This window comes from Corvus moneduloides, chromosome 3 (genome assembly GCF_009650955.1).
Source record: "Corvus moneduloides isolate bCorMon1 chromosome 3, bCorMon1.pri, whole genome shotgun sequence".
Lineage (NCBI taxonomy): Eukaryota > Metazoa > Chordata > Aves > Passeriformes > Corvidae > Corvus > Corvus moneduloides.
In genome coordinates, this window is record NC_045478.1 from 90904713 (window position 1) to 90932086 (window position 27374).

At 36.1% G+C, this 27374-nt stretch overlaps 1 protein-coding gene across 1 annotated transcript in view; it reads right to left on the bottom strand.

The window, feature by feature from the left end:
• BTBD9 (BTB domain containing 9) overlaps positions 1–27374 on the bottom strand; it is a 118219-nt gene that overhangs the window by 11949 nt on the left and 78896 nt on the right. Inside the window, exons 9-11 of the mRNA XM_032102731.1 lie at positions 25863–26052; positions 18492–18599; positions 1871–1949 (exon numbers count right to left, since the gene is read on the bottom strand). Coding sequence (XP_031958622.1) covers positions 1871–1949; positions 18492–18599; positions 25863–26052 — 377 coding nt within the window. The remainder of the gene's footprint in view (positions 1–1870; positions 1950–18491; positions 18600–25862; positions 26053–27374) is intronic.

Here is a 27374-nt window from a genome sequence, read left to right on the forward strand (position 1 = left end):
TGTCTTTCAAAACTTGAAAAACATGGCAAGGAAAAGATGAGTTCAAAAGATTAAAGAATTCATTAAATGGAAACATTTTATGGTATTTCTTTTCAATTCCAAAAATCAACTCTTCCCTTTGGGATGTACAGATTGTGTTTCAAAGTTCAAAGGTATGTGTTGGTAGAACAAGTAAGGAGTATTTCGTACCTATTACAGTAATACTCCTTGATAAGAACATGCTGCCATTAGTATATTTTATTTAAAATGAGAAAGATTTGACATACTGTACAAGCAGTTCTGGGCAAGTAATTCTGGAAACTGCTTGTATTCTTACTGAAGAGACTACTGAGACTATAGAAAATACCAAGACTTTGGTTACACTGTTACTATTTAAATTGGAAATACGAAAAATATCTTGCTGCTTTCTTTAGAAAATTAAAATTTATGACCAAATGTTACAGCCCCTCTATTTAATACATATATATATAAATGTAATCTAGTAATATGTGCACACTGACAATGTTCCTCCTGTACAGGCTTTAGGAGAAATAATTTAAAAAAATAAAAACCAAATTAGTGTTGGATGCAGATTTTAAAGACAAAAAAGGAAAAGACAAAGAGCAGCATGTGCTTATAATTCAACTGAGACACTACATGAACAGCTGTAACTTCTATCCATTCTCATCTTCACTAGTTATGCAGCGCTCTATATAAATTACACAGGATATTAAATTCCTTGCAAATAGTAACCAATTTGAAATTAGAATGATGCCTAAAAGGCCATTGCTCTTCAGGGCTTAAAGCTGCCTTTAAGAATTCAAAGTTGAAAGCAATGTTTCCTGTAGTCTGGTTTGCTAAGTTTATGCAATGAACCTCATTCTTTTTTAACAAAGAGTTGGGAATTTACAAACACTGGCATGAGAGGAAACAAGACTGTCAGTATGGATCAGTAATGGAAGAAGCCTTCTTCACACATGTACTACCCCATAGGCAGCTTCTGACTCTGATTCTAAGGACTCACTGATTAAGGCTGAACTGCATGTGGTGGGAGACAGCGCTCAGCAACACAAAATAAATATTTGTATTCCCAGTTCTGTTGGTTGGTCAGCTACTTTCCAGCTGTTGGCTGAGATGTTGATACCTGGTGCTGCATTTTTCTGCAAGAGTTGCACTACAACTGGACACAGACAATGCTATTGGACAGTGCTCCCAGTGCTTAGGAACCAGCTGCTGGTGCCTCTTATAATCTCATACTATAGAATCCTAATCTCACAAAGACTTACATATACTCTTAAATTCACATATTGTAAATTGTTTCACTGAAGTCAAGAGTAAAATCATCTGAGACAATACACAATGATTAGAAAAGAGAGAAGCACAAGTAAACAAAGATGGGATGATATTGCACTTGATGGGCTAGGACAAAGTATTTTTTTCTGTATAAAATGAAAAAAATCTCTTGATTTGGCCACTATTAGTCAACTGATTTACCAGATATGAAAATTACTTATAAGAGAATCTTACGCAAATAAGATTTTCTTATGAGTGAGATTTTTCTTATGTTTTATTAATTAAAAAGATAATATACAGGTGATAAAACTCAAGTATATCAGAAACCATACACCTTTCTCTAGTGCACTAAATTGGCATTTTAATTGTTCATCAAAATAAAGATTAATTTAAAATCAAACCCAATAGGAGTATTTGATGGTAGTGTGGAAAGGTCAAAACTAGGAACAGATGATAACACTGTTCAAGTGTTTTGCTAGATTGCCTCAGCAAAAAGATGAAGTATGTACATTTGAGAAGGCATTATCAATTTCACTGCAAGATATGAAAAACTGTGCTGTGGTATATTAATGTATAGGGTTTTTTAGAAGTTCCTTACCTCGTTAGCTGTGTTGCGAGTTCCAACTATTCTGATAAAAGATGCAGGCTGTTTATCAAAAGTGATTGTTTGCCAGGATCTACAAAGAAAATTCAGAAAGACATACAAATATTGAACACAGTCACAAAAGCCTGCAGTAAAATATACAGAACGCGTTCAAGTGACAGTATGTACTACTATCACTTAACAGGGCAAATGGAGCAACACTTTTCATTGCCCGATTTTCCAGCACTCCTTCCTGATTTTTAAGTGTCTTGACTCTGCTTATGTGATTTCATACGTATATCACTGTAATTTCTGTGCAAGGACAACAATCATAATATTGCTGAAAGTTAAGAAAATGGTAAAAGAAAAAAAGCCTGGATCAAAAGTCTAAAATCTTTGACTTATACTGACTGTATTAGATAAATGAAGGATCAGATAAATTAAAGTAAATTCATCCTCCTGCTCATGAGGAATCACCAGAGCTTGGCTAAAGAAAATTACAACTGTGGGAGAAAAAACCCCAAACCAAACCACCTAAAACCTCAGACTTTTCATACTCTAAGTGGAGCAGTAGAGGAAGAGGAACCAAGCTTTCCTTGTGTGGGCCAAAGTCCTTCCAGGAAGTTACAAATGTCATAAAGCATCATTTGCAGTTCAGGTTGTGAGCATTTCCCCATCCTGACACAGCAACAGTGAGGAGAACAGACCACTCTCCCAGAGCTGGTGTATAACTTCTTGGGCTAGAGAACACTAGAGGTACATTGGGACCTCTGTAATCTTTGTTCCTCACTCATACTCATCTGACCTGAGTGAGGTGCAACACCTCAAGTAGCCTAATACACAGCAGGAAAAGAACACCATAACTTTCTGCTTACAGAACACTGACAGTAAACCAGAAGAAATAAAATATACCAGGAATTAGAGGTTTCAGTTTGACACCAGTTTTCCACAACACTAGATTATTACTTGAACACATTAAAATTTAAATTATTTCATATTCATAAAACATGAAAACAAAATATACAGAATTTAACTTTTCAGCCAAATTTTAACTTTCTCTATCACAGAAGGCTTCAGAAATAAAATGAAGTTAGGTCTAACTTGATTAACTTAGTGTGGAAAAAAACATTGAATAGTTTTCCAGAATGGGTTCTGAATACCTTCAGAAGTGTTCATGTAAGAAAAAGGGACCAAAGCAAAACTTGAATAGAACACCAGTCACTACCATCAGACTACCCCAAAGCCTGGCAGTATGACCAGCTTGGTTGCTGACTGTCACACATTTGATTTTTCCTTTAGTGAGAAAACTCTTTTTGTCACAAACATAGCATTTCTGGGCTTAACTTACTTTTATCACTGCTGTCTGGTTATATTTGCTTAAAGAAGATTACAAACCCAATCAAGTCCTAATTTCAAGTAGTTTACTGGTCTTACTCCATGAGGTAATGGGTGTAATTAACAGTCATTCATGATAACAGAAAGGTGTGGTCTGTGGCAGGCCTCAGAGGTACAGCAGTTATCTACCTAATGGTATGGTTTACTTACATCCCTTATGTGGCTATACCTCTACTTTAAAGCTCAGGCTATTTCTTCATGCTGTAAATAAAATATAAACCAGGAATGGACTATTTTATTGATTGTTTCAAGACCTGGAAGATTATTATGATTTAAACATTTCCCCCCTAAACAGGAGAATGATTCCTGAGATTCCTTCTAACATTCCCCTAGTACAGCCAGTCAGTTAATCTCCATGGCCAAACAGCACTCGTTACCTTAAACTGCAAAGCTCCAAAGATGAGAGGCTGGGACAAACAGATGATCACAACACTACTTCTCATAACAAAGCATTGCATAGTTTGCATTATGCATATGCTTTGACATTCACATATGCAAACTTTATGCAAGGAGAGTGGTGATGTAAAAACCAGATTTGCTTTCTAGTGATTTGGAAAATATTTTAAAGCTCTACTAAATAAAAGAGTTTAAAATCCTAAAGAAGCTATTAAGAAGAGCCTGTGCCTTCCTAGACACTAATGTAGAATTTGTGTTCTGTGATAAGAAAATATGGGAGAGGAGAGAGGAGAGAGGAGAGAGGGGAGAGGGGAGAGGAGAGAGGAGAGAGGAGAGAGGAGAGAGGAGAGAGGAGAGAGGGGAGAGGAGAGAGGAGAGAGGAGAGAGGAGAGAGGAGAGAGGAGAGAGGAGAGAGGAGAGAGGAGAGAGGAGAGAGGAGAGGAGAGGAGAGGAGAAGAGAAGAGAAGAGAAGAGAAGAGAAGAGAAGAGAAGAGAAGAGAAGAGAAGAGAAGAGAAGAGAAGAGAAGAGAAGAGAAGAGAAGAGAGAAGAGAGAAGAGAGAAGAGAGAAGAGAGAAGAGAGAAGAGAGAAGAGAGAAGAGAGAAGAGAGAAGAGAGAAGAGAGAAGAGAGAAGAGAGAAGAGAGAAGAGAAGAGAGAAGAGAAGAGAAGAGAGAAGAGAAGAGAAGAGAAGAGAGAAGAGAAGAGAAGAGAAGAGAAGAGAAGAGAAGAGAGAAGAGAAGAGAAGAGAAGAGAAGAGAAGAGAAGAGAAGAGAAGAGAAGAGAAGAGAAGAGAAGAGAAGAGAAGAGAAGAGAAGAGAAGAGAAGAGGAGAGAAGAGGAGAGAAGAGAAGAGAGAGTCTGTATTCTACTATTTCTGAGCACTGGTCAAATACTCACTGCAAGAGCTCAGTGCAGGTTTTCCAAGCATGGCAGTAAATGCCATTGTCTGTCCTATGATGTGGTAACAGGGAAGCTGATGCATTTATTTGGGAATATAGCTGAAGAGTGTGACAGATAGTAAGAGAGATTGAGAAAAACGTCTCTGAAGATTGTTTTGATGACATGCTTCCAGATCAACTCCTCCAGGCAGTTCCTATGTTCTTTCACTTCCCACTGCACTGCAAGTCCCTACTTTCTGCTACAATGCTTTTATTAGGATTGGATTATAATCAATCCTTTAATAATATTAAAATATAATGGAAGAGAATAAAAAAAATTCTTGAGGATGTGAGACTTGAAGGAAGATATAACATTTTCAATAAACTCGTTCCTAAGAATATTTACTATTTTGGTGTCTGTCCATTTTATTCCTTTCCCATTGGAAAGTCAAAATTATAGACAATTTGTAGAAGAGTTATTAAAATGCAAGAATATTGCCACTAGAGAATTAGTACTGGATTGCATAATGAGAAAATTAGGTGTCTTTTTTATTTCCTTAGCAAAAAGGAGAAAAGCAAAATAGAAAGCAAGCCAAATGGATTTGGAAAGAATCATTTTGAAATAAGCAAGGCAAATGTTGTTCACTATAAAGTTGTATGGATTTGACTGCAACAGTACATTTGAGAATGTCGATACATGCAAGGCAATACCTCTCCAGTACAGATACAATTATGCAGCAAAGAGATAATTTATGCATTTAACTATACCCCTATGAGAAAAGAGATTACTGACAGAACATTATCAAGGCATATCTGACCTCTTTTTGCATTTTTTTGCTGATATAACTCATTTACTTAGAATTCTTCTAATGTATAAAGCCATAACAATTTTTCAGTGGTGTTCCTCAATTAAAGACATCATAGGTAATCTTTAAGCTTCTTTTTAACTTTCCTTTTTTTTTACTAGTTATCTCTGCTGGTACTATTTTAATAATTTCAGTTTCTCTGCAGAAATTCTATTTTGCAAATTGTTTTGTAGTCGTATCATTTATCTAGTCCTGCCATGCATATGTGCTTACTTCACACTTTCCTCACACTAGCTAGTCTTTCTATTCTCAAAATTGCTTTTGATGGTCTTTACAAAAATTTCCTCCAAACTTTATACATTGCTCTTGCATTGATTCACACATAAGCCACTCTATACCATTATACAGCAGCATTAAAGCATATCAAAAGCACTTCATTTTTAGCCTGGGATTAGATAGTCCTGTGTAATAGATGGCATTTCTTCACCTTTACTCCCCATATGCCACACAAACAAATCTTTCAAACTGGTGGCAATACTTTCACCGTCTTTACCTAGGACACAGTCATAAAGAAGCTATCAGAATTTACTTCTCTCATAAAATGACACTGGTGACTTTTTGTGTCTCTGTACACCTTATTAGTGACCCTATAACAAATATATTTTTCAGGGTTTAGCTTTATTAAATATTCAGGCAGTGTTGATATTTTTTCTGCTTTGACACCTGTCTTGCTGGTTGATTTGTTTTAGATTTACTGGCTCAGTCTGCAGTACTTCTGGTCATCACTTTCACTACAGAAATAATCACTGTGTCAAGCTAAGGTTTCCATCTCGAAGAGAAGACTCGGGACTTGAGACCAGCAGCCTATACTATATTCACATTTATACCAGGATCCTCAAGCTGAAATGCAGCACTACAAGTTGTTTGGCTAGTAGCTCCATTTTTAAAAATAAATTAGCCTTGTTACAGTCCTACAGCATTTAACACTCCACATCTCACCTCAGCCACACGACTTCTAACTCTCTTGTTCTGCCTGACTCCCCTAAGGAGATGCAGTAATTGATGATTAGCATTCCAAAGCCACGCTTGCATCCTGTGAGCCTGTCATATTTAATTACATTTTAACTATATTCGTCTTCTATAATAGCCTGAACATAATTTAGATAATTATCTTTTGCTCTCTTATTCTCTGACTCTGCCTGTCTCACTTAGAGCTCCTTGCAATGAAAATCACTTTCTCTGTTCAAACATATAAACAAGACTCCTGGGCCAAGAGTTTTCACCTCTCCAACAGCAATAGCTGAAAACCTGATAGCTTTATGCATCTCACAATCTCTTCACCAGATTCTATTCAGAGGAAGGAAAAAGATCATCAGAAATCCCTCAACTTTCCTATTTCTTCTTGTCTTTTTCCTTATTAGGCTATTGCAAGAAGAATGAAAGAAATACAGGTGTCTAGGTAAATTAAACCAATACCTTGCTATTCCTTAAACTATCTATAGCTCCAAAATAGCAATTCACCTCCTAAAGAATATAATGGGGTTTTTTTCAGCATTTGGAATCTTTGCCTAGTTATTTCTAAGAAAAGCTGCTATCTTTCTAAAGATTTATTACATATAAATAGTAATTAAGAACATAAATAGTGATTCTTGTCCATTATTTCCTTCTCTTCCAGAAAGAACAAATTAAGAAAGAAGTGGAAGCTTATATTTTATTGAGGTTTTCTAATGAGCCACTGGCACTACAGAGTACTACCACACTGTGGGCTTACCAGAGCAGCACTGATGAGAGCTGAAACCCAGTTCAGGCCAAAGATGTCAGACAAAAGAGAAAGCTGTTACGCGTAACTAACATTCATCAAGCTGTGATAACCATATCATATTCTTATCAAGGCTTGCTTTAGGCTAAGCAGGTACATTTTCAATGTGCACATCATGTCTCCTCACTTTCCATTTTTTTGTTCGTCCTCCAAGGAAAAAAAGGAAAGCAGACTGGGAAGCAAACGTAACCTCCATTTTACTTTCTAATACTTGTCTACATATGCCTTATTCTACAGTAAGTGATGAAACACTTCTTAGTTTATTTGGATGTAGACTTTTTCAACTGTGACTACGTATTTTTTTAATGGAATTTGTAAAAGCAGGTAACAGAAAAATGAAAAAAGAATTGTGTTCTCTTTCTATATATTAGTCTGATGACTGTACTGACATAAGGAAGGCAAATTGTAACCAGCATGTGATTCTGCCAAATAAAAAACTGTGTGCACAGATAAGCAAGCTTACTGAGACCTGAGGAGAACCACAATATGTTCTGCATGATATGTTACACCCCCTGCTTGTTAATGAATACCATACTAACCTCTCTTATGGAGTACCTATAAAGTAAACACAGAAGCACACACTAAAAATGCTATAGAAGTAATTGTTATACAGATACTCTTTGCTATAAAATACCAAAAAGGTGTAAAGCCACCTTATAAATTGCCTATAAAACCCATGTTTTCCACCATAACAGTATTAAACAATGAAGTGAAGTAATACTCCATCTCCTGTTGCAGCTGTAATTTAACATATTTATTCAAAAAGACAGACCCATAAAGAAGTCAGACTAAGTAGCCAGCTCAGCCGCCCCCTTGCCATCCAGCCTCCCAAGCCACTGAGAGGGAAGACAAAGCATGAGAAAGAAAATATTGTGAGGAATCAAAGGTCATCAGCATTTTGGTTTATAAATTGAAGTCAATTAAGATCAATTCTACCGCTGGCCTGCTTCAACTAAAACTGAGTTTCTGTCTCATGCTGTGACCATGACAGCACTTTCTCAAAAGGTGGGCTGTCAAGCATGAGATTCGTAAGGAAGCAAGGAAGGTGCAAGCTGGAAGTAACAACTTCTTCTCTGCTGCTCTCAGAGACGGAGGCAAAACTGACCTAATTATGTATCTTGGCACAAAAAACTCCAAACCGCCAAACAACCAGAAAGGAATTTAAGTACTAAGAGAGGTAATAAAAATGGTGCGTATAAATATTACAAGAGTCTAGAATAAATCTGAGAATAATAAAAAATACTAAAAGTCACCTGTTGCAGTATTTGTTTCATAATAGCTTTATATATTGACAAGTAAAAAACATGCATTCACACCTTTTAGGAAACTTTCCCTCAAAAGTTTTTATTGTAAATATACTTCCTATAAGGATTGCATGATTCTGAAAGCATCTGAACTAAATTTGTAGCTATTTGTAGGATATTTCTATGATTTGGTCCCTTGCACCAATCCAAACAAAATATCTGTCCGCTATAAGAATGCTTTACTAAACTGCTATAAACGTCGTATTGCACAGGATTTGTTGTAGAAACCAGATGTGAGCTTGACAAAACAGACCTAGCAGACCTACTAGAAAAAAAATACTGACATAAAATCTATTTCATGAAGTCTATGCTGGCTTTCTGACATCTTTATAAAACTTCTCACTTGAAAGACTCTTTATAGTAACACCTGCTTTCAAAGCCTCAGTGCTGATGTTTTTACTTTTTAGAAAAAGTATTACAAGAAGAAAATGTTAAAATATAGTCAAATTGAACAATGGGAAAATTGAATGTTATAATTATCTTTCTAACTAAATGACGCAATCAATTTTCAAATATTTCCACATAACAATGTAGGCAACTGCTAGCGTTTCTGTTCTGCATAAACTCATATAATTTAGACTGCTTACACATTTTTTTTCAGTTTCAATAGATTGCCTTTCTGTACTTCCAAAAATTTAGTTTATATTTTAAAGTTTTACATAAAATTAAATTATTAGCAATTTGCTGGAAACTGGCAGAATGCCATGAGCCAAATTTCTATGTTGTGGCAAGAACCATGCATGTAGTATCTACACACACACCCTCGGGGGATGGCAGTGGCAGATGAAGCTGACAGCAGATGAAGGCTGCGAACTGGAGTAACTTGGGAGTTCACCTTCCTTCTGTGTACACCAGAGCACACATGCACAAGACAAATCTGCATAATCCCAGAGTTTGAATTGGGTTTTTTGTGCTTACTCATTACCAATAGTTATTGCTCCTGATGTTCACACTGATAGCAAAGATATGAAAAGCCATCCAATGCAATAACATACCCAATAATACAATTAATGGGATGCTTTCAACTTTGAAGACGTCTCCTCCCCATAAACGTACAACAGATTGTGGGCTATTTTTATTATATAACTTTTCATACCAATGGAAAAGTTGATTAAAAACAAATGTATAAACAATTCTTTTAGAGATATGAGACAGAAACATGCTCCCTATTAATCAGTTTCTTTGTAGTGTGTACACTAACACTATTTATCACACTTGTCTCTTACATTCCCCTGGGTGTAATTTCACGGCCCACTCGTAAAAACTTCACATTTACAGCAACCGCTCTTCTATTACTGTCGATAACATCTAATTGACATGTCAAACCTCCAAGGAATGCAGTAAATTGGACCACAGCCTCAAAGAAGAATAAAACAGTGAAGAAAGTAAATCAGCATGTGCCTCCTCCCAACAGCAATACAGGCATACTGAGCTTTGGTAATGGAAGGGAGGAAAACTGTTACCCTTTCTACTACCACACTGAATTATCTATTAACCTCAAGGTCAGAAAGGAAAGCCTTATGACCTCAGACTGAAACTCACCCACTAAAAACCCTGAACCTGAATCCATGACTGCAGTAATTTTAGACATGAGAGTGAAGTGAACTGAGACAGACAAAAGGAACAAATACAACTTTTCTTCTGTTACTTTTAGCACAGAAAAAATGAAAATCCCTCACAAAGGTGTATGGTAAACTGAATTTTAGTATTTAGTTTGGAACTCTCTGCCTTAAAAATTTATAGACAAAGAACTGGGTAAAATTTCACAAATACAATTTTAAAAAGAAAGGAAACATCATTCATGATGAAAGAGCACAAAACAAAGTCAGGCAAAACTTGTTTACATAGCAACCAAGGTATCAGGAAAAAGGCAGAAGGATTTTATAAATGTATGTGAAATATATGAAAACCATTAAGAAAGAAAGATTAGTGAACAGGCATAGAGGAAAAACAGCGGAATGAAATTAGGTAGTATGATGATGTTCCGTACTGAGAAATAAAAATATTGAGAAATAAAAAATTCTTACTGTGGGAATTCAGTGTAACAGAAAAGCAAAGAGCAAAATGGAAACACCATCCCTTTAAGTGTATGGAACAAACTGCCAAAGCCTTATTCTAAAATAATAGACCACATACCACATAGTGCAGAAATAGTCAAAGCATGAACCTAAAGATATAATAATTCTTCGACTTTGTGGTTCATGGTTATAATCTGTCCTGGCAAAAACATTATTGTGAATAAATCAATGGCTTAATACTGCATGAATCTCAATACAAGACATCTGTAACCCTAAGGACCATACCTGTTTTGGCCAGCATAAGCAAATGTGTACTTTTCAGAGTTTTGATGAAATTAGATCCTGAATATCAACAACCAAATTAGGGCAAATCTCTAGATCTGATATGTTAACACCTGACTGGCCCCCTGACAGTAAAAGGAGATGTCAACAGTTGCTATATTATTTAATGATTTTGCCTGTAAGAAAGGGCTACAGACAAAATAACAACTTACCACCTAGATCATGAATATTTGGGTCTCTCTTATTCATCAGTTTAGTATCTAAGCAACAATGAATTTCAAAGTAAACAAACACAGCCACAAAACAACAGTTCAGGTATTAGGCATTCCTTTCTTATCTCAGTCAGATAAATGTGCCAGTTTCCCAAATTGTACAATTTGGATAACTTTTTTGGTAGTAATACTTATTTATATGGGTGCTGAGAGGGTGCATGTGTGGGTATGCCTACATGCATGTGGGTATATGCACGCATGCACAGACATCTTCAAGAGAGAGAATTTATGACTGTGAAGGCAATCCAAGGTACTAGATACAAGATGATAATAATTCTTGAAAGTAAATGACTGTTTGTTTTGATTTTTTATTTTGAACAGAAGACTAAAGAACAAATATTTTACACATACTGAATTACCTTTTCTTCTTAGAGTATTTTTTTCTAGATGGTAATAGCAATACATGTATCTGTTTTTAATTTAACAATTTTTTGCTGCTCACCAAAGAGACATTCAAGTCTTTGCTGGCATGGGGGAAAAACCCAATACCTAAAAGAAACAGGTAGTGATATTGTGGGTGTAATTTGGTATTACTTATTTTCTCTGAGGCAGAACTGAGCCAACATCCAAACTGATGTCAGAGTTACTGTGGTGTTTTCACAACTATCCTCACAGTAATGTGCATGAAGAGGAGCTAAGAACATGCCACCTGCAGGGCAAAATGGAGCAAAGCAAAACTTTAATGCATATGGTACATGCAGAGCTGCAGTGAACAAGTACATGGAAAAACATTTAAGGGAGAATAAGACACTGCAGTTTGCAGCTCCTTGTTGGTCTGTTGAAGGCTTGCTCAAAAGATCCATGTATATTTGTGGCTGAAAAGCAAACACAAGGAACTGAAGGTAGAAGTGGAAAAATAGAAAAGAGAAATTAACAATTTGAAAACCTTGAGATGCTGAATTGCTGTTAAGAAATGTAACTTTAAAGAAGCTGGACCTTTCTTCAATCAAGCTAGAATCATCTAAAATAAAAGCTAGCAAATGAAATGTTAGATGCAGTTTCTACACTGCTGAGAGGCTCCTAATGCTCTGAAATGGAAACTCTGGTTTCTCTCTGTGAAATCTTAATTCTTTATGCTTACTAAGACAGCACTGTGAAGCTGGAGTCTTTCTTCTTTTGCCTTATTAGCATCTTTCGAAAAGTGAGCATATAAACACAGGGAAAAATATGTACTTCGATGCCTCTATCGTTCAGGGCTTAAAAGCTCAATAATTACACAAAATGACCCTTTATATCTGTCTGACTTGTTCCAGTAGGCATTATTACCGGCACAATGAACACACTAATGAGAACTCTTAGTTTATTTTTGTGAAGTGAGACTTGAAATTGAGCTTAACAGTGTAGCAATTTCCCAGACATCTTGCTTGAATATATTTCATTTTGTATTGTATGAATGTAGCTACTGTGAGTTCAGCAACCCCAGAGCAGACATCTGGATTTTACAGAGTTGCTCTGAAATTTGCTTCATGTGAAATAAATAGGATGGACCATAGTTGAAATATACTCCGTTTGACAGAAGAGGTACAAGAACAGTTTTGCTGTGAAATTACTTCATGTAAAATAGGATGAAGCATGGTCAAAGTAATCTGCTTGACATCACAGGTACAATAGCAGTTCCTTATATCCTGTTCCACCCTGCCACTTGGGAGCTCAGGCATGAGACAGAATTAAGGACTACACAGAAATTAGGAAAAAAGTTGTTTTCTCATTCTAGGTATGACAGGACAATGGATGCATGCAAAACTGATGGGAAACAGCAGAAAAACGTGAGGCAGGCATACAGGCAGTTGGAAAGAGCTGAGAAATGTTTGAGCCATTTCATTATGCAAGAAAACAGTTCTGTGAAAGTAGTTAAGGAGAAGAATGATGAATGCAAACGGATGCAAGGAAATTCTAGAAATGGGATCATACAGAGAAGTGCAGGCACTAGAAGAGGACAGGAATAAAAAAGTGCTATGTTTGTGGTTAGATACAAGAAACTACAAATATAAGTACGCAATGTGCCATGTGCAGTTACAAGGAAAGATATTAATACACTTCAAATATTATCTCTATAGCAGAAGAAATAATCATATCATGATAGATATTAACGTGGTTTCACAAAAGTATACCCAGGAAAAAAATCCCAATGAGTTGTGCCACTGTCATTGTTTAGAAGTACTTTCTCACTTGAAATCCTCAGCCAACAAGGAAAAACACCTGCAAAGTGGTTTAGGACTGTTAAGTGCATGACCTAGATCTCTCTCAGTGTTCTTTACCTGTGAATTATTATCAAATAAAATACAGTAGTGAATGAAAACTTGAAATGCACATAGTACATCATAGGGTAGAAATATGAAACACTGGACAAGAGCAAAAACCTCAATGTTGAAAATTATTCTGAAAAAATTAATCAGAAGACAGTTAATAAACTTTGATAATGAATCATTCATTCACACCCCAGAGGCTGGATGTGAAAGTATTGATTAGATTTATACTCAAACTACAGAAGAAAATTTTGAGGGGAACTGAACTGAGAATTGAGAATTTGAAATAACTATTATACAATAAAAACTCAATAAGCAATGGAAATGTGAAATTAAGTTTGGAAGCTTTTAAAAATTTATAACAGCAGAACATTCTGAACAACAAAGAATTAAAAATATATGTATAATGCAGTATGTCATAAACCTCCTGAAAATCACGTAATGCCTGCCACAAGAAAATCTCAACCAGCCACAAAGACAGTTAATATGCACTGCCTTAGAACTGTCCATCTATAAACAATATTCATTGTCTCCCAAATTCCATCACAGTATTAAATTGAACATGGTATGCCTGCTGCCAAGAGATTAGATCCATTTCACAATAACTACAAAGAAGAGAACTTTGAAGAATGATACTGAGTTGACGAGCACCATGATAGCCTGCTTAGTATTTGTCTTTGCAGGATTTATTTTGTCAGAAGTGTCATTAACTCTGAGGTCTGGCTCTCCCACTGGCCTTTGGTATCTTCTGTTTTTCATTTGACTTTCAGACTCTGTCAGCAAATTCTCCTAACAAGTGCAAGTCTCTATTGTTCGACACTAACATGGTCAAGTCCACTTATCATAAATGTTTTTAAAAATAGAAGGGAACATGACTGTTTTTCATTACTGTCATACTGTGTAGAGAAAAACAGCTTATTGTGGAAAAGAAAAAAAAAATAGCCTCCACAGAGCATGTGAAAATTGTCAATTACACACCCAGTATGCATTAATTGGCTCTCACTTAGGGAAGGTATACAAGCTTCCCCTGTGAAGATAACAGACATCCAGTTTTTGTCTTCAGCCTTTTAAAACTGGAAGAAGAGAAGGTTAGGAGTAGCCTGTCAGTTCCTGCCTTTGAGCACTGAATTATTAATTTACACAAAATACTACATTAAAAGTGCCATTAAAACAACCCAAAGCAGCACACTGATAGTTTAAAGGGGAAGTTCATGCTTCAGTAGTCTGCCAAAACCAATATATGCTCTTTAAACATAATTTAATTTTCTTTCTCATAGTTTTTTTTTGCCACTTCCCAATTATCAAAGGTGTCTGTTGAGGTCTGTGTGCGGCACCCTTACCGTTCATCCTACCCTTTGTGCCAGCAATTGAGCAAAAATTATTTGGAGACCTCACAGAACACTTACAAGACAGCAGGCTAATGAATTCCACAAAGTCTGTAACTCCACTGCAAGAACAGGTAGACAGAAAGCCAGGCAGCAAACGAAAAAAACTCTTATCCACAGGAAGAACTCTAAGCCACACATCTTTGAAGACTGGAAAATTAATAGAGAATATTACTAGTAATGCAAATTTTCCCATTGAAGCATTCTGTGTCTTCAAATGTGGGCCCCTGTGAAATTCTCCCATGTTTTAACTACATCCACTTTGATTTTCTATACTGGAAAGCAAGTGAGTTATTTTGCTTCAGTCTACTGCAGTATACTAAACACAGAACTAATGCCAGAAAGGGTAACCTCAGGATTTCAAGACCTTATCAACCACTCACATCTCCAGAATTCGTAAGAGAAACATGTATAATTTGGAGCATACTTTTTAGAAAGAATTGATATTTTACCCTGACACGAATACATGTAAAAGGATTACTAGTTGACTGTTCCTCTGAGAGGTACTTGCAGTCAAACAGGCAATCATAGTCCCATGGAAAGACATACCTACTTCTCATTTTCCTTAAACAAAGACACAAGTCTAAGTGAAGATAATTTTTATACCAACATAGGATTATTTCATTTCAGGCTGGGATGTCAAACAATCATCAGAAAAAATTGGCTCTCACCAATTTGGCTGAGATAAAAAATAGTCACAAAATTGTACCACATTAGCAGAAGATTTGTTTTGTTTCATCCAGGTGAGAGAGGGGTGCAGCATTCAAAAACATACAAAGAAAAAAAAGATGAGGGTACTGTTGTTTCTATCCCTGTATGCTCTAGTCTAGTTAATGAAAATTACCAAATGTAGGTATTGTAACTGTCTGCCTAAACCTGATGGTGAGTCAAGCCCAGGCACAGTCTGAACCTTCCTTTTCCTTGGGGAGTCTGTAAATCACTTCAACAGAAGGCATTCAGAGGCAGATTAAAAATACCAATGTGATGCTAAGAGGAAGGACAGACAGAAAAAATAGAAATCCTTTGCACCCATCAGGAGTATCTTTACCATTACACTATGACAGTAAACCAGAAAAACTGTACCACCTCCGCTTTACCAGCACCTATTAATTTTGGTTAAAATCCAACTCTATCTTCTCTGTTTGTTGTCACTGTTACAATTATCTAAACTGAAAAAAAGTTGTTTGTTTTCATGGCAACCCCCACCCCAGGTTTTCAATTTGAGCTTTTTTTTTTTAATTACAGAAACTAACCCCAAAAAGTTAGTTCTTCACATATTCCAGGCAGTGACTGGTTCAATTTTTCCCTCTTCATTAAGAAGTCTCCATCACCATATTGAAAGCTTAGCCAACAATTTTAAGTGAGGGCCTTCATTCAGTACATGAGCCACTGAATGACGTTTCATCCATTCTACGTTCAACTGTTTTTAAGCACTAAGAGTATGGCTTTTTGAGATCACACTGTGTTTCAGTATTTTTCAGTAAAAAAATTAAGTGTTCCAGTACTGTATATAATTACAGACTGTATGAAATTACAATGCTCTGTACTTTACAGACCAGTCTAGCATTTTAGCATTTGACAGTTATATAGCATTTTATATATTTAACATATTTACTAGAGAGAAATATTGATATTATAGATATTATTGTATATATTTATTTTTATATGGTACATATACTTAGTTATCAAACTGCCATTACAATTCAAGTAATTTTTCAGCTGAAATAACTTCAGCATTTCTGCAAATCATTCCTGAAAATAAAATGAAACATATTTAGTTTCTTTGACTGGAAAAAAAAAAGATCTATTTTTCTGATCATAAAGGCAAGAGATATAAATTGAACATGAAAAAATGCTATCATATGCAAAGAAATCACCTGAAATCTGATGGCCAGTGAACTCTGGAAGCTTCATGACCAGGTCTTTGTATCTGTTTAAAGCAGATAGTTACAGACAGTGCTAGGATACATTATGTCTGTAGACTTCAGGATTAAAGACTGGCATTATGCCAGCTGACTCCACATCTGTCAGAGCAAGAAGTTAGGCAAAATGCAATTCTTTAATCCACATGAAAATGGTTCCTGCAGTCACAGCTTTGAGAGCTTCCAGAGTACCTATGTTTTGAATCAAGATTTTGAAGTATACCCAAAGAAGGCAGCTATCTTTACTTCAGGGATGTACTTCTATTTGCTCAAGGCTAAGGCTTTGAAAATAATAAAAAAAGCAAAAAAGCGTAGTTTGAGCATGGTGAAAAGATATTTGAACTGGGCAGTCAATCAGCAATTGCACCTGCATACTCAAGCAAGTGCTCCTTTTGACTGTTATAGGCTTTTAATATCAAAATGTAAAAGGAAAAAGTGCACAAAGATTCCTGAGTGCCTCTTTCTCTCCCTTTTGTGATTTCAGCCTTTTAGTGCTCCCACTGCTGGAGGCAGACAAAAAGATGAGTTTTATCTATTACGCTGAGATATCTTTGAGAACGAGTGAAGATTTAATCATTCTCCAGACCTGCAGGCAGAACCCAGGTTTTCTGCTCATCAATACCCTGCCCTTTACAGGCACTGAAAGGACGTGTCAAGTTCTCCTTCACCAACACATCCAGAGTGCTTTGTAAAGCATTTGAGTCATACTGTTTGTGAAGAGATGAAATATAAACTTTAGAAAAATGTGTGTCAGCAGTGCTGCTACAAAGGACTGAATAACTCTCTTGCTTGATGTGACAAACTGAGAATTCAGAACACCTCTGAATCTGTAAAATCAATTTTGTTTTGGTTGGTACATAAACAAGATGGGTGGGGGCTGACCCCATATAAGCTGATGACTTGAATTTTGTCCAAAGAAAGAAAGCACATCTTATGGAAAACTGACTTGGGGAAAAGGAAAGATGTAAGATTTTTATAATTCTGAGCTTCCCTGGGGCTTAATCAGGAACTCATATCCCATCAACATTCACTGAATGCTGAGCATACCTGGCTTCTGGATATGTAATATATAAATTTGCAGACTGTCTTTTCAGTCCCATGGCCAGTATCTAGGTCATTCTTTGCTAGGAATTAGAACCATCATCACGTAGTTTAAGAAGGCTCTCAGCACCAAATTATTCTTCCATACTCGAGGAATGGGTTTAATCAGCAGAAACTGCAGTAAAGCCAATGGAGGGTATATACATGGAGAGTATTCATGCCTGATTTCTCCTGCTTTAAGTATTCAAATGAAAAGGAAAGTTTTTCTCTTCTTTATCTCTGGTTAAGGCGCACATTTTTTCCCTGGAAGAGTCCTTTTTGAAAGCAGAGTGTTCAGTGTGTAAGTCAGGTACTCTAATTTTGAACAGAGACAAGGTAGAGCTTTGGCAACTGTTTGGTCTGTTATGGTTTGGTTCCTACCCTCGCTCTCCCCACTCCCTTCAAATGTCATACAATACAGTTATGCATTTTGATAAGGGAAGAAGATATCTGATTACCAAAATCCTTTATGAAGTATGCTCTCTTCCCTCTCCTACCACACTTCCCAAGGCAGGATGGTTTAACATTAGGGATCACCATAAATATGTGACCTCCAGAAAAACATGGTTTAACTTCTAGTGATCACAGATTACTAGGTATACCAAGGGTATAATAGGCAGACTTTTTTATGAATGAAGAATCCAACTGTTTGTCCGAAGATCCAGTACCGACGTGGTTCTTAAGAAATTGATTCTGGTTTGAAAGCCTTGCATTAATCTACAGGTTATGCAATGATCATTCTTTTCACTATGTAAGTACTGAACAAAAAACCCACCAAAAACCCCATTTTCCAGTTCTTAATTTGTGCCAATGAGTGGAAAAAACTAAACTCACTTGCAGGAAATTTTTGTGCGATCCACCACCATGGTCCACTGCTGCTGGTTCGTTGAAACCTCAATGTAGTAGCTGTAGCTCCGATCATCACAGTCCCAAAGTAGCAACCTACACATGAAGAAGTTGTTGAGTGAAGAGTTAAAATAAATATCAAACCAAACTTCTTAAGTTTTCCAGCCCTTTATTTTCTCCACTTAATCCTTTCTAAATGTAACTGTCTCTTTTGGAATGTACCTCTAACACTCAACAAAGTCTTTATTGTTTTTGCTGTCTCAAACTACGGTGTCTCTATTCTTATTATCCTGAGGGCAGTGATAGACTTACAGGCTTATAATAACCAACTTATAAACATTAATCTATTACATTCATCCAATTACTTTTAATTTATTTGCCACGTGGCATTGCCTTCTTTAAATATGAAAAAAAGGTTTGTTTCAAAAGGTCAGTTTATGAAGGGACAGAAAAAAAAAGTGTGATTAAAAGGACTATGCTGCCTTCTTAATTGTATTTTCTTGGGTTTGGTAAATATATCAGAAATATATTAAAAAGAAGAAAGTAAGAACATGGAAATTCCCAGTCCTGGTTCATCACAAAAAGAGAAAAAAGGCAATAAATTGTTAAACAAATTGCTAAAAAGGCAGAAGAAAAAGGAAGGCAATAAAGGTCAAACAAACATGCATTCCCTTCAGGAAGGACACTAAGTGATATTGAATAGCCTTCGATTTCCATACTTGTCTTACAGAGAGGAAGGCCTAAAGCATCAGGGATGTCATTTAGCTTAAGTATCAAAACCCACATCTGGCAAATGTATCTTCTTTACTTTTCTTTATATGCGTATTATCTCCGGGTTGTAAGAGATATTTGACCCAGAACTGGACACAGTACTTGAGGTGCAGCCTCCTAACTCCAAGTACAGAGGGAAACAACCTAGTTCAGCCCTTTCTTTTCAGCTTTTGAAATCCCAGTGTTAAAAGTGGAATTAGGTCTTGTGGCCAAGCAGATTCAAAACAATCTGAATCTAGCTCATTAATACTATCAGAAATAATATGCTGTCAAAAGTAGCTTTAAGAAGATAAAATAAAACACTTTCAACAAAAGTCTTTCAGCACATATTAATACTGATAATTTGCAAATTTAAAAAGTCAGAGTTGACTTAGTAAAAAATAAAAGAGTTGCCTGTGCCATCATGACAGACTTAAAAAAAATTCCATACCCTGAAACATAACCACCCAACTTCAACCCCTCTCCTTCATCAGATTATCCCCATTCTGCTTTACTACAGCTGAAAGGTCTCCAAAGACACTGAATGAAGTGCATTTTCTTAAAAAAAGAAGTTTACTGATTACAATCCTCTATTTGTTAACTACTACTAATCAACAGGTCCCGAATTGATTTAACATTATATTTAAACCAAGTCTTCTAAATGATAAAAAGAGGAAAAATCAAAAACATTCATAAATTTGTTTTCTTTCAAAAAGGCTATTAAAATGTAGCTAATTATGCTTTTCAATGGAATCCTTTTTATCATGGTGACTCAGTGCTGTTTCCTTGATCCATGTTTTCAAAGCCATGATCAAGAGTTTGAATATCAGAAGCACACTGGTGACTGTAATTTCAACTAACAATACTGTAATTAAAATACAGCTGGCTTGGTTTTAAAGCAAAAGGCTAACAGGACATACACGTTCCTTTCAAAAATATACAATTGCTCTCTCCCAAAACAACCTAATCTCATTAAATAAGTTTAAAAAAATCATATGGTTTAGAATTATTACAAACCAAACAATGAATGAATTAAAGTTGGTGGCCTCTTTCCCAAAGTGAAATTTGCATGAATGCTAAATGTAGATTCCTGTTTCTCTGATGCTTCTGAAGGAAAAGAAAAAGTTATTTCTTCTCTAGGAGCTTTTTTAGGAGAGTCTTAGGATGGAGACTGACAATAGAACTTATTTGGAATTTACACTGCTTGAAATGCCTTTCTGGATAAGCAGTGGAAAACTTTCAGGTGACAACTTGAATATTCACCAGTGCACACTGAGCACAAAGGCCACTTTTTATGCCAGGCACAACAATCTTTGCAACACATTACAGACAAATTACCAGGCTAAACTTTTTTACTGAAGCTATGTTTTGCTAGGATGAATATTAAATGACAAGAAAGAGAATATTCCACTTAAAAAGTCAGAACTATACCCACTGGAAATGCATCTGTTTATAGCAAAATTCCTCATGTTCTTAGAATTTTCCATATTGAAATAAAAAGCTAAATTAGCTCATTAGTGTATCTTGCCCTCAGGACTGAGAAAGAAAAATTGAGTGAAGATTTATCCAGCTTACACCCTGCAACACTGTGAGATTTAAACATATTTCTTTTTTGGGTATCTAGAGTCTAAGTCTGTGAATCATTTAATATGACATTGCTATTTACATCACATGTTCGCAATGCCTCACTTTATAAAATAAAAGCTTTTCAAATATGAATAAAATTTCACATTACAAGCATAGGAAAATGATTATATTGGCTATCTGTTACAAAAAAAAAGATGCTGCAGTACTTTTTTAAACAATGCGTCCCTAAATGTCATGCATTGCCCTGTGATTGAATGCTCTGTGTTTCTAAAAACATTTTGTGCTGTCTCTGCTTGCTTTTTATTTTTAGATTTCTGTAAAAAAGATTGTTTGGTTCAGACTGCTGCATAACTACATATACTGGAGGTGTTAGCAGAATACCAAACAATGTTAGTTGTGCACCTGACAGGATGACACCTGCTTCATGAGTACTGTAAGTCACTACAGAGGACACACACACAAATATTTGACAGTACTGTGTTCATAAACCACTTGCATACTTGTAAAAACCCAAAAGACAGAAATTAAAACAAGGTAGCAACACATGTCGAAAGAGAAAGAAAAAGAAAGAAAAACCAAAACCACATGGAAGGAGGTTTTTTTTGTACAATTGTTGCTGCCTTTGTGCCTCTGGCTGTCTATAAACCCCTTCAATTTTCTGCAGATATTTATGTTTCAGTAGTTATCCTGCAAGAAACCAGTCTTTCTTCCTGCAAAGATCCTACAAAGGAGACAAAATTTCTGCATATTTTCTAAGTGTTCCTATGATCATTGATTCTGAGTCATGATTTTACTCTCAACTCAGGCAAGCACAGAAAATGAGCAGCAAAGAAAGAAAAGTTTCATAAGTGGAAGTGGTATGGAAAATCAGAAACCGTAAGAGATGTATATGATGATGGTATAAGCAAACAGAAAACACATTCAAGTTAATTGATATTGTTTGTTAATTTAAGGATAATTCTGAATATGAAAAGCTATCATATTCATACTAGCATTAAAGTCTTCAAAAAGATTAAAGTTGGATAAGTAGTTCATGTACTTTTCTAAAGACAAAAAGTATTTCTATTTATTCTAACATGAAAATCACTATTGTATAGAATTCCATCTCCACCACATACACTCTAACAAATCTTGTTTCTTTTTTTTTTAATTTATAGGGAAAATCAGCCAAAGACTGTAGCATAATAGTACAATATTTCTATTCCAGATAAATGCAGGGAGAATTAGACAGAAATTTATTGTGATATGGTAGCTGCTGCAAGATTTCAAGTTTTTTAGCCATTTAAAAATTAAGTTATGTTTACTATGGTAGACACACCTTTCTGTCTTTCTGTTCTATAGTTTTCCTGTCATTGATATGGGCCTTTTCAGAGACAAAAGGGAGAAGGATATTTTGTGTTCAGACAGGCAACTATGTGGAAAACCACCTAAACTAACATTTACTCTGTTAACTGTTCCAAGTATCTTGTAAGCTGTTCGGAGAACTAATAAAAGAATAAACATCTTAAATATTTTTTTAAAATTTCATACCCTAGAAGACTATTAATCTAAGATTCAGTAACAATTGTTTTAAAACAATACCATCGAATCATAGAATAATTTGGATTGAAAGGGATGGGTTAAAATCTCCATATTTTCCATGTGTTCTCTATTAGAAAATAGTATTGATTGTCATTAGACCTCTTTCAGAATTTCTAGTAAATTTTGACATGGAAGTCAAGAGCTCCAAATTCATATACAAATATGTGAAGAAGTATTCAATATTAACAAAATTTCAACACGCTCTCCCATAGAATTCCTGAGTCAAATTGATCAGATGTCATTAGTTGCCTATGTGCCTCCTTAGCAATGAAGGCTAGAATCACACGGAGCTGGAGCAACAGGAACTGAGCCAGCAAAACAATGGAAAGGGACTATTGTTCTGTACTTGACACTTGTTGGATCATACCTGGCATACTGAATCCCTTTTTGGATTCAAATACAACATTGATACATCTGAGCAATTCCAGCAGAGGACCAACAAAATGGTCATGAGGTTAAAGCACACACCCTGTGCAAGAGACTGGGGAAGTTGGCTTGTTTAGCCTAAGAAGGCTTGGGGGTTGAGGAGGAACCTAACAGGACTTGCCAATACCTGGCAGCAGGTTACCACAGGCTACCCAGACAAGTTGTGGAATTCCCTTCCTTGGAAGTTTTCAAGGCCTGAGGCCATAAAGCCTTGATTAGGATGGTCCTTTCTCATAGCTGACCCGCCTTTGAGAAAGAAGCTGATGCGACATGTCTTCTTCCTCAAGCCCCTTCCAACCTGAAGGGTGCTAAGATTCTCAGACATTGGGATGACTTTGGCAGAAAGCATGCATACAATATATATTCCTGAAACATTGAACTCTCTGCATTTCTAAGGTGTATTTGAGAACCAACAGTTCTTCTGGTTTTTTCACACTCAGAATTTAGTTGCCATGGTAACACATTATGTCCTGGAGACTCTCTCCAGTGGTACTCCAATTTCTATAGACAAAAAGCAGCTACTATCTTTTTTCAAAGGTTTATATATTTACCCTCTCTGAAATAAATATATCCAATGGCACATTCATGTTTCCGAATTAAAAAGATACATACTTTAATTCCTAATTATTCACTTAAAATGCAAACCCATGGGTATAATGACTCAGTTTCTGAGGGCAGCAGAATTCATGTCATTCTGCAGTCATGGTGTACTGCCAGCCTAAAGCAAATGGTCCTAGAATTTTTTTCTGTTAGCTGGGAGCATAAAATCAAGGGCGTTTTCAACCAAGCAAACAGCACAAAAACAGGCAGTGAACACAGTTCCATTAGTTGTGGCAGATACTCTGCTAACAAAAAATTCTCCTGCTTTCATTAGGATTAAATACTAAGACTTTTTCTGTCATCTATGTTAATATATGATCCGATTTCCTGACACTAAATAGAGACCGCTGTCACCATCTTTAGCACTGTGTAATATAGAACACGTTCCAGACCCTTGCCAAAGCTGTAGATGCCACACAGTGAAACTTCACTTCCCCACTCCAAGGGGCACCTTCCCCTTGGCTGCCTATGACCTGCAATAGACATGGCTGCAACTCAAAGCACTTGTTTTTCTAGGCAGTACACAAAAAGGAAAAAGCGACATGCTGCTAGCATTTCTGTCTCTAGGCAATGCAGGTAGTCTCCTCTGTCAGAAGATACCCCAGACGATGATGTTTATTATTGTTGTTTTTGGAAAGTAAGCTATTAACCTTGTTTGTACTATACATGCAGGAAAACTGACAAAGAAAGATGAGACTCTGAACCTGTAGCCGTACTATTCAATACCACATAAATCACTAAATGCCTATTAGTTTTGAATTACGTAATGTTTGAGTTATTTTTTTTAATTTGCCCTACATGCTTGCTCATTATACGATTATCATTTCTTGGCAACCAAAAGTTGAATTCATCTAACACACTATTTAATAAAGAGACTTAAAAATCTTCTGCACAAGAATAAACAATAGCATAGCATTTACTACAGGAAAGTCAGGTGTTTTCACTTACTGGAAAAGACAGTACAATGCATCAATTGAAGGATAACAGAAAACAGTAAGAGAGGAAGACAGAGAATATGAACTGAGAAACTATGCATCCTAGTTAGTATATTCTTCTCTTAATCTTTCATGTGGCCAAAGCCTTAACTGCTACTGAAGTTTAAAGTGTCATGAAAATGATGGAATTACAGTTTCTGTTAAAAATTATCTGTTTAAAGAAATCTGAGTACTGCTTGGTTTTCTACTTGAGATGCGATATTTAACAGAATTTTAAAAACATCAAACTCAAATGAGTTTGGAAAGCTGCCAACCACACTTACTCGACTTGCTTCACACAGCGAGAACAATGCTGGACTTGCATTACGCATTACATCTACAGCTTGCATACAGATAAAACACAACTTTTGTTGGGTTAGGGATATGCCTGGATGTCTGATGTGGAACTTTAGCTTCAAAGTTTTATGAACATCATAACAATGCCATAGGCCAAAACCAAAACCACATAAAACAGAAACTGGCGGTTATAAGAGCTTTCAAGTCTCACTTGGCTCATCAGTTTGAAGAGGCAACTCTAACAGGGGGAAGGCACTGAGCTCCTAGAAATACATACCTATGTACATGGTGTTGGTTGCAAGCCAGCACTCACCTGGGATTTCAGCCTTTGATCACTTGTATTCTGAACTTCCGAAATCTTTATTTTACTGTCACAGAGCATACAAATTAAGTCCCTGACTACATAGTCAAAATGTAGAAAGCCCATGATGGCATTAAGACAAGGTTTTGTACGTCTGATTTTATGAAACAAACACCCCAAACATTTATAGTCAGAGAATCTGAAGATGGCAAGAATATTTTTGTCTTCACCTGTGAAAAATCCTGCTCTCCTATCTATTTCCTGAGCCTCTATATCAGCCAAAATTTTGATCTTCATATGTATACAGACATTCACAGTAGAAACAGCCCACTAAACTTCAGTACAAATCTAAACACATTCATTAATCCAGCCTCGTAAATCAGTATGCAGGTTGCTGTACCTTTATTACACCCTTCATGTTTAAGCAAGAATTAGCACTAATTGTATAGCGAAAAGGAAGCCTGGCTGACTTGACATGATTATTTTCTTCAATAAAATTGTTTGAAGTGGATAAGAGTAACTGCACCTACTTAATCATAAGTGAGATTGCAATTAAATTCTATTTTAAAAAAGTATGTAACTTTAATCTTATAATTTGACTGTTACTATTATTACCCCTCTGAAAAGTAATATTTTCTAGAATTGGACTCTGTTATCTTGACATATAATTCACACATTTAATTTTTAACAGGCCTATCGTACTGAATTATGAAGCCAAATGACAACCACTAAGCTAGTCCCCTAATTAACGTCATTTCCAAATGCCATACATTCTAAAGAAAATAACTGCTCAGCAAAAGTTTCACTGTGGCCCCTAATTTGGAGAAAAATAAATCCTCTTACCGTATTGATCCAATCATGTAGGGCTGTGCCAGCTGTACTACAATAGCTCCGCTCCCAAGCTGGTGGCATGTGTATCCAGAATCCCAGTCATAGTTTTTTGTGTCTCCATTCAATAAGGCATTGCGACTGCGACTTACACCCTCAATCACACTGGCACAGTCTGCAATTGTTGCAACATTTTCAGTGGGAACTGTGAATTAAAACAGAGATGACAAACATACAGTCAGGAAACAGTTCAGATGCCAATGGTCTTTATTTCTGGAGAAGAATTGGTAATAAAAAAAAGAAAACATGATCAACAGAAGGAAATGTAACTCACATAACATGAACTATGAACAAGTGATGAACAAGTGGTACAGATAATTTTTATAGCACTGATTCCAGAATAGCTTGGTAAATTAACAGATGGATTTCACTATTGGTGATGTGAAAGCACTCTTTTAATACAATTGGGAAAAAAGTCCAGCAAAACACTAGAAATTTTGAAATAATTTCTTCCTGTTTTCACGATAAAATCTCTCTCTACTACAACTTCCAAAAATGGCTGAAACATAGCTATGAGAAATTTCAGAGTTAACTGTACAAGTCTTCAGCATGCAAAAAAAGCATTTGTTTTCCATGAAGAGCTAGGATTCTGTGATTTCAGTGCACTACTGGTGTCAGAAGCACAATCTTAAGAAAGCCACTAACCAATGAAAACACCATAAAAAACACAGGGGAAAAAACTGCAAGCCCATTGCCAAGTAGTAAACCAAGGCAGTGGAAAAGCAACCAGTTCTGAAAAATCTACTGCCCTGTCAAATGTACTAGCATCTCTGTCTGCTCACAGAAACTTACTAAAACCTCCACATTACTACTCTAGAAATCTCCTGATTCCCCTATTACTGAAGAGAGGCATTCAACAATTCCCAAACTCTTACGAGGAAGCAGGTGTTACACATTTGAAGTACTTCACTGGGAACAGTCTGAACAAAGCAAAGGCTAACTGCAAACTAAGAGTAGTGGCATTGAATTAAAGTTTGCCTTGACTTCCTTTTCTTCCTCTCCTCTCTGGGAGTAAGGGAGCTTATTTGTGTACTCATTTTATATAGGTTTTAAAGCATCTTCTACATAGAGCTGGTTTTTTTAATAGGAAGAGGAAGCTATAGAAATCTTGGTAAAAAAGAAAATTAATAGAAGATAAAGTGTCAAAATCAGTGCTCGTGTTGAGGCTCCATGGCAAATTCTAAACAGATTCTGAGGTAAGTGATTAATTGAATGCAGAGCAGCTCAGTTCATGCAATATTTTGCCTGCATGCCCTCTGAGCATCATCCTGCTCCTTCTCACACTTAGATTTCTGCACTAAACCATGACCTCCTAATAAGATGTTATCCTGATTAGTCAAACTCCTTAAAAACTGTACAGAAACTGTCTTGGTGTGTTTTTAATATAATTCTGTGGTCCTCCCTAGAACAGCTAATTAGAAAGTGACTCTGACTAATTGAAGTGTGCAGAATGTGCCATACTGTTCC